This window comes from Dipodomys ordii, unplaced genomic scaffold (genome assembly GCF_000151885.1).
Source record: "Dipodomys ordii isolate 6190 unplaced genomic scaffold, Dord_2.0 Scaffold23, whole genome shotgun sequence".
In the NCBI taxonomy this organism is placed as follows: domain Eukaryota; kingdom Metazoa; phylum Chordata; class Mammalia; order Rodentia; family Heteromyidae; genus Dipodomys; species Dipodomys ordii.
Genome location: NW_012267239.1, coordinates 8,005,457 through 8,013,876, shown reverse-complemented (window position 1 = coordinate 8,013,876; position 8,420 = coordinate 8,005,457). Strand labels below are relative to the sequence as shown.

Below are 8,420 nucleotides of genomic sequence, written 5' to 3'. Positions count from 1 at the left end.
GAGGAGGAGGAGGAGGAGGAGGAGGAGGAACAAGAAGCCACCTCTGCCCAGAAGAATAAGGTCAAACCTAGAACTACACTAGGAAGACACTCCCTGGAGGTTTCTGCCCACCTTGCATGCTCACTCAGGGACCTACAATTCAAAACAGCTGGAAATGTGTGTCCTGCTCTCTCAACAAGAAAACAGAACAGAACATGGCTGTTTCTGCCAAGTGAGTTCAGAATAAGCTGCATTCCATTTCATTAAAACAATTACCTGAGCCCCAGCCAAGAATTACATAAAGCTTCCTCCAGCACCACCCCCTTCCCCCATAAAAGACACATCTCGCTGCTTTTCACATAAGAAAAGTAAGGCCCTGACTCCCCACTCCAAGACCTGGATAGGAGGATCCCATGATCCCTTCCAAGTGGCCAGCCTCTGTCTGCATCCTTGCTCACTGACAGACACACATGAGGCTCAAAGAAGACCCTCCACAAAGCATTCCCTTCTTGCAAGCCAGCTAGTAGCCCAGAATGTTTCTAGTAGACACTAGAGCCCTCAACTCTGCTTCTGAGCCTAGCAGGCCACTGGTGCCAGAGTCTTACTATTTCCCCCAAAAGATGTAAGACTAAGAAGCCCAGCTTTGAGTCAGTACAAACTATACAAGAAGGACCTTCGAGAGAGTGGACAATCTAGGAGAGGAACTATGCAGCTGGAGAACTGGATGGGCCAGATCTGAGTGGCAAGCCTGGAGACCTCCTTGGCCACGGTTCAGGAAGTAAAGCAAAAGGCATCTCATTCGCACCTCCAGGGCTTGAGCTTTCCCCAGGACTATTAGGCATTATGTAAAGTCTTGCTCTGCAGCCCACCAAGTCCAGACAAGCCCTTCCAAACTCCAACCAGGGACAGCTTCTCTCCTGTCCCAAGCCAGTCTGACCAATGTCACCCCACCTACTCCTATGCCTAATCTCTGTACCCTGTCTTTGTGGCCTGATCAAGGTTGTTGTTTTTTTCACCAGTAATAGTACTGTGCAGCTGGGTGCCGATGGCTCACACCTGTAATCCAAGCTACTTTCAAGAGGCTGAGATCTGAGGATAAGGGTTCAGTCCCCATGAGACTACTATCTCCAGTTACCCACCAAAAAACAGAAATGGAGCTGTGGCTCAAAGTGGTAGAGCACTAGCCTTGAGCAAAAGAGCTGAGGGACAGTGCCCAGGACCTGAATTCAAGCCCTAAGACTGGCACCAAAAAGAAAAAGATTGCATCTCAACAGTGTATACAATAATTATTTTTCTTGTCTTTATTCTCTAAACAACACAGTATAACAATTTTCACAGCATTGTATCTGATAATTCAAGCAACCTAGAGATGGTTTAAACAAGAGAGGTTGAAGGTGTGGTTCAATTCAGAGTGCCAGCCAAAGATTAAAAGCAGCAGGTATTGAGTTCAAGTTCTGGTCTCTGACCAAAGATAGATAGATAGATATTTAGACAGAGAGAGAGAAAGAGAAAGAAAGGAGAAAGAGAATAAACAAGAGTAAGAGAAAGAAAGGAGAGAAAGAGGGAGGGACGGACGGAGGGACGAGGGCTGGGAAGGTGGATCAGTGGTAGAGTGCTTGCCTTGTATACATGAGGCCTGGGTTCGATTCCTCAGCACCACATAAGCAGAAAAAGCCGGAAATGGAACAGTGGCTCAAGTTGTAGAGCACTAGCCTTAAGCTGAAGAGCTGAGGGACAGCGCCCAGGCCAAGTTCAGGCCCCACGACTGACAAAGGAAAAAAGAAAGAAAGAAAGAAACAAGGAGGGGAGGGGATGGGAGGGGAGGGGAGGGAAGGGAAGGGGGAAAGGAGGAAGGAAGGAATATGAGAGTGTGAAGGTCCTATGCAAATACTGTAGCATTTTCAATAAGGGACTGGGGGGGAGGGGCAGGGGAAGAGCAAGAGCCAATCTGACAGCAAGGGATGAATGTGTGTCTTTTTTTTTCCTCTATCACTTAAAACTAAGTTGCAGACAACCTGACACTTCAGTCCTAAATACTTCTGCATGCACCTAACAGTAACAAAATTCTCCCATAAAACCACAATCACATAAGAAATGAGCATTGGAAGGCCGCCTTTAAGGGAAGACTTGGCCACTGGGCTCTGCTAGGCCTGGCCAACCACACATTGTGCCGGCCACTGGCCCAGTGTCCAGAGCCTCCCTGGAGAGGTCGACCCTGAGCCCCACTGATTAGGGCATCAGTTAGCTGGAGACTTATCAGGATGTGAATGTATGCTGAGGCCAGACATGAGGCAGGAGATGAACACCTGGGAGGAAGATAAACCCTGACCTCTGTTTTAATAAGTTGCTTGGTCAATATTTCTAATTCTTCCCCTCCCACAGGATAGCTGCCATTCTCTACCTTGACTTTTCTTTTTTTTTGGTAGGTTGTGGGGCTTGAACTCTGGGCCTGGGCACTGTCCCTAGCTCTTCAACTCAAGGCTAGCGCTCTACCACTTGAGCCACAGCACCACGTCCGGTTTTCTGAGTGGTTTATTGGAGATAAGAGTCTCACTGACTTTTCCTGCCCTGGCTGGCTTTGAACCATGATTCCCCAGATCTCAGCCTCCTGAGTAGCTAGGATTACAGGTGTGAGCCACCGGCGCCCGGCATCACCTTGACATTTTTTAATGACTTCTCTCTGCTGGAAATGGGACTGTTCCAAACTACATCTAATACCTGAACAAATACAAGCAGGGTAGCTCTGAGTGGTGGGGAACAGGGCACAAGAAGGCTTCTGACTCCCAATCAGGAGTAACGGGGAGAGGGTCTTTCAGGAAGTACCCAGCTTCTCCTAGCAGCTGTGCTGTAAGCCCACGGTGTTGTCTCAAGGGTAACACGTGGCTGGGCAGGTGGCCAATTACAGGAGAGCAGGGCTCTCACCACAAATCCATCCCATCCTGAATGTAATACCTCCAAGAAAGGACAAAAGAGCTATCACTGGTTCACATCTATCATGCTAACTATCCAGGGGACTGAAATCTGAAGGATTTTGAAGTGAGCCCAGGCAAAGTCTGTTTCCTAGGTTCCATTTCCAGAATAACCAACAAAAAGCAGGGGCGGAGAGATGGCCCAAGTAGCAGAGCACTAAGATGTCATCAGCTCAAACCCCTGTACTGCCAAAGAGAAAAAATAAAAAGAAGAGAGAAGCAGCTACAGGGAAGCATAGACATGGGAGACTGAAAAGAGAATGAGGAGGGCTGGGAATGTGGCTCCACGGTAGAGAGCTTGCCTTGCATGCATGAAGCCCTGGGTTCCATTCCTCAGTACCATATAAACAGAAAAAGCCAGAAGTATTGCTGTGGCTCAAGTGGTAGAGTGCTGGCCTTGAGCAAAAGAAGCTCAAGGACAGTGCCTGGGCCCTGAATTCAAGCCCTAGAACTGCAAGGGGCGGGGGAGAATGAAGACTATGGGGAGGGGACAGGAAAGATTTGGGGTGTTCCAGAAATGGAAAGCAATCAAATGGGCAACCAAGATCAAATACAGTATCATGAACAGAAATGTAAAGAGTGGTTGGTTACAAGTCCCTCTACCTTCAGATGATCTGAATTTGAAATACTAGCCATGCCTGGGCAAGTGGGCTCACCTTGTCTGGGCCTCAGTTTCCTCCCCTGTAACATGGGTAGCAATGACACTACTACTAGTAGTAATAACAACAACAATACCTGCTTCTTAGGATACACAATTCAGCATAACTATATGGTGTCCAAAACAGTACACCTAAATATAGTAAGCACTAAATAAACCAATGCCTGGAACCCAAGCACCATTGGCTCACATTTGTAATCCTAACTACTCAGTAGCCTGAGATCTAAGGATCACGGTTCAAAGCCAGCCCAGGCAAGGAAAGTCCATGAGATTCTTACCTCAAAGTACCACCAGAAAACCAGAAGTGGTGCTGTGGCTCAAAATGGTAGAGCACTAGCCTTGAGCAAAAGAGCGCTCGGGGAAAGCACCCAAGCCCAAGCCCCACAACCAACAACAACAACAAAAATCATGGAGAAAATTCTGTATACACTGTAAAAAAAAAAAGTTGGCTTTCTTATTAGTGAAGGCATTGGGACCAGGGCAACCTTGCAAAAAGGCTGGAATGAAGCTGAGAGGAAATCCTTTCAACACTTCTGGCCTTGGAACAAGGTAAAGGCTCACAGAAGAGTAGAAACTCCATGCAGGATGAGTACAGGTGGAGGGAAGAGGGCTGCACAGAGAGAGCCTCAGTGTGAGCCTGGCCTTCCATTGAGCTCTCCAGCCATTGAATGGTTTGTTCAGCCTCTCCAAAGCATGGCATCCCCAGAGAAGCTGGCACAAGGAATGCTGAGATGTTCCCTCAAGGTGAAGGGGATATGGTTCCCCCCACAAGCCAGGCCTTTCCCCTCTAAGTTATGTGGGTCAGAAAAGGCATCTGCTTAACAATTAAACCAGGGTTGGGATTTTCCTCAGCCCCTTACTAGCATCCAAATGACCAAGTGCCCACCAGGAGAGCATCACCACTCCTAGGCCAAATGCTGCCTTTGCCACAGACCCAGCAGCTGGGTGCCCTGACCCTGGCCTAACACACACAGGCACCACAGACAGGCAAACCCAAAATCCAGACTTGCCATGGAAACAGGGAGGATCCATAGTGTGGATCTGCCCCAGGCGACTCCCCTACCCCCCTAGCTTTACCCCCAAGGACAATGAGGCACTGTTTTCCAAGGGTCAAGACTGCAGAGAAGCTGAAAGGCAAGTCCAGATTCCAGCAGCAGCTAGGCCTTGCCAACAGCTGGCTGTGCCCTCTGCTAGTGGATGGGAAAGCAAAGCTCTTAAGTCTTGAACTGGTCCTACCCTCTGCCACACAGGCTATTATTGCCTGGGGACAGCCCCTAGAGCAGAGCAAAAACTTTAAAGGTAACTATCAATTATTCCCCTAACCTGGACTGAGCTGGGTGTTGGTGGCTTATGCCTGTAATACTAGCTACTCAGAAGGCTGAGATCTAAGGATAGGAGGTTCAAAGCCTGCTAGACAGAACAGAAAAGAGATTATTTCCAATAAACTACTCAAAAAAGCTGGAAATGCCTCTATGGCTCAAGAGCACTAGCACAAAGAGGCTCAGAAACAGTGCCCAGGCCTTGAGTTCAAGTCCCGGGACCAGCAAAAAAAGAAAGAAAGAAAGAAAAGACCTGGTCTGCCATTGAATTAGTTTAGGTTCAAACTCCAGCTCCACTGTTTAACTTCCCTCAAGTCAGGTTTCCATACCTGAGGTCAGGTTTCCCCATCTGGGAGTCAGAGATAAAGCACCTCCCTCTTAGAGGATGGTTACAGTACCACTCAAAGAACTGAGTCCAGCACCTGCCTCCAATCCAGCAAGCATGATCATTGTTAGACCATAGTTGTAGCCAAAGTCCCCCTCAACCCTAACTCTCAAAATACATGAGGAACATGAATGAGGAGAGAGAGGAGTCAGTGCCGAAAGCGTAAACCGAGTGCATCACAGTGTTATAGAAACTCTGTCCAGGAAACTCTGGCCAGAACTTGTACAGAACCAACTCCTGGCCAAACCAGCATCTAAACAGTAATGAGCAAAGCCACCAAGCAGCCACCGGGCAGCACAGAGCAGAGAACACAGGGAAAAGGGCAGGACATGCTGTGTTTATGTTTTTCTGCCAAAAGAGCTATAAATTTGTAACTTATTAAATAGCACATGGTGATTCTGTCACTGGCCACTATGGGGAGGGAACGAGTTCTCCATATTTTTTCAGTCCCCCCCAAAAAAACAAAACCCCAACAGTCATTACAGGGGCTTTATTTCCCCCCCCCTCCACCAGCCTTCAGGGCAGACCCCCATAAACTCTCTCCTGTGTTAGGGATCAGGAGTCTCACAGCTGAAAACACTCTCAGAAGAAAAATAAAAACAAGAGCCCTGGCCTGTGTGTCCATCCCAACTTAGGAAAACAGCTGACGGCAGTGTGCTGAGCAGCCATCCAGACAGCTGACAGGGCCTAGGCTCAGAGGCAAATTCCTCACCCCTCCTGCACACCCCATCCCCCACCCCCAACCCAGTCTCCCAGTCAGCCAGGCATGGCTGGCCCCCTGGGAGCTCAGGCTAAGGAAGTCAGGCAGCCCAGATCAAGCAACTGGACAGCCTAGGCTGAGTGGGAGGTGGCAAAAGTCACAGGTGGCAGCCATGGCCCCAGCGAACATGCCTGCTTCTCCCTATTCAAGAGCTATGCTCAAGGGGTTAGATACTAGGTAGCCAGTCACTGATTGGTCATTCTGTGGCTAGGCAGCCTTGGGCAAGAGAATCAGCCTTTCTCAAGAAGAAATTTTCTCAATTTGTAAAAGGCAGGTAGTCATGATGGCAGTGGCCGTAGAGTGACCTTAGAAAAGGATTGTAAAATCCAGGAATGGGGAAGTACAGCAAATTTCAGTTCCTACAATTCCTACAACCCCCACACACCAACCCACTATACTCTTTCCTTTCAGAGCTCAGTTCCTGGCCCTAAATGGAAGACCGTCAGAAGACAGGAATTCCGGACTTTGCAAACTCTACAAAGCCTTTCTCAGTTCTTCAAACAGCACAGGGACTGGCCAGAAGCAACAGAGCCCCACCAGGGTGCTACAACTGTAACACTGCTCCTGGCTCCCACTAGAGAAGCAATGAGACTTTCAAATCCTAATTCCACACACATCCCTCAGCCTCTTCTCCTCTTAAGTTAGAATACCTGCCTGGAAGCCATACCAACCTTGAGTATGCCAGAAAAATGGGTGCCAAATCTGACCCAAAGGCAAAAGTATTTCTGCAGCCACTCTACTCTGCAAAACAAGCAGGACCCTGTAATCCCCCAGGATTGTTCGGGGGTGGGGAGACTGCCTGAGCTGGGAAGGTGGCTCAGTGGTAGAGTGCTTGCCTCGCATGCATGAGGCTCTGGGTTCAATTCCTCAGCACTACATAAACAGAAAAAGCCGAAAGTGGTACTGTGGCTCAAGTGGTAGAGTGCTAGCCTTGAGCTGAAGAGCAGAGGAACAGCGCCCAGGCCCAGAGTTCAAGCCCCACGCCCGACTAAATAAATAAATCAATAGCTGCAGGGAAGCAGTCAAGTCTAATGCCAGCCTTCACTCGGTGCCCTGTACTGCTTGTGAGAGGAGGCCCCTCAGTCCTCCTGCCTGGTGAATTTGCTTCTCAGAGCCTGGGACAGAGGAGGCACATCAGCGGTCACACAAGCCCACCACAGTACAGAGAGGAAGACAAGATTCCTTCATAGAAGAAACCCTCCCCCCACCTCCCCAGCTCTGAGGCATGAAGGGAACAGAGAACCCCCGTTCCACTCTGGGGTTCGCAGCACCCAAGGCATTCCTAGAACCCTGGCACCAACCAATTTGGGTTTAAAAGAGTCAGCTTCCAGGTGAGTCTTCCCCCTGTCCTAATACCAGATGGAGACTAGACTGGAAAGAGCAGCCTCAGGGCTCCAATAACAGGAAGACAGTAAAACTCTGTTCTGGGCATCCTGTCCTCCTTTTACCTGTGTGCTCACCGCCTGAGGCTGGAAGGGGGGTTGGGGGGGGAGGGCTGCCAGTCGGGACGTGTTCACAGATGGCCAAACTTTGAGGCCCACCTCCCACCTCATTCCTCTGGCATTTATTACACCAGGGCCTGGGGATGGGGAGGGGGGTGGGGGAGGGGAAGGGGGAGAGAAGAACATCATCACTCCCCAACTTGCCCTTCCAGGTTTAGATATGAAAAAGAGATCCAGTCTGTAAATGGAGAACTAGGTCTATACAGAGAAATGCAGTAGCCACTAAGATGACCCAGACCTGAAAGGAGATTGGGGGGGGGGGGGGGGGGGGGGTTAATGGAGTTCTCTGAGAAACTTATCTTCGAACGGGGGTGGGGTGGGGTGTGTGTGTGTGTGTGTGGTCATGGCGAGTTCAACTCTCACCTTCGGAAAAGAAAAGGGGTGTGGGGTGGGGAAGGGTTCTATCTCCCCTGAAGTGGGTTGGGGGGGGGTCCTGGAGGGGTGTGGGGGTGGGACGAGTCGGCGAAAGCAGGGCCGAAGCCCCAGAGATGAAGCAGCTGCCGGGCGGGTGGGGGCGGGGAGCTGCGGGTGGGGAGGGGGTCGCAGGGCGGAGGGGATGGGCCGCCCCACGGTCCTGTCCCGGAGGCAGGCGGCTGGGGCCCCCGGCCGAGGTGGAGGGGACCCCGAGGCGGGGGTCGGGACCCCTTTCCCCCGCCCACCCCCCCACCCCCGCACTCAGGCTCGGGGTGGGACCGCGGTCCGTGGAGCCCCGGCCGGCAGGGCCCGGACCCGGGGTGGGAGATCCCCGATCGCTCGCTCGCTCGCTCGCGCCCGCCCGGGGCCGCGCGCCCCTCGCCGCTTCTCTCTCAGCCTCCGGCTTACTCACCGAGGTCGTCCATGGCGAGGAC

The 8,420-nt window shown here is 50.9% G+C and overlaps 1 protein-coding gene across 3 annotated transcripts in view; it reads right to left on the bottom strand.

Annotated features, from left to right (window-relative positions):
• Pxn (paxillin) overlaps positions 1-8,414 on the bottom strand; it is a 51,177-nt gene extending 42,763 nt beyond the window's left edge. For all 3 annotated transcript variants that reach the window (XM_013014415.1, XM_013014414.1, XM_013014416.1), the window contains exon 1: positions 8,399-8,414. In XM_013014415.1, the coding sequence (XP_012869869.1) occupies positions 8,399-8,411 (13 nt within the window). In that variant the 5' untranslated portion in view covers positions 8,412-8,414. The remainder of the gene's footprint in view (positions 1-8,398) is intronic.
• Between the last annotated feature and the right edge of the window lie 6 nt (positions 8,415-8,420).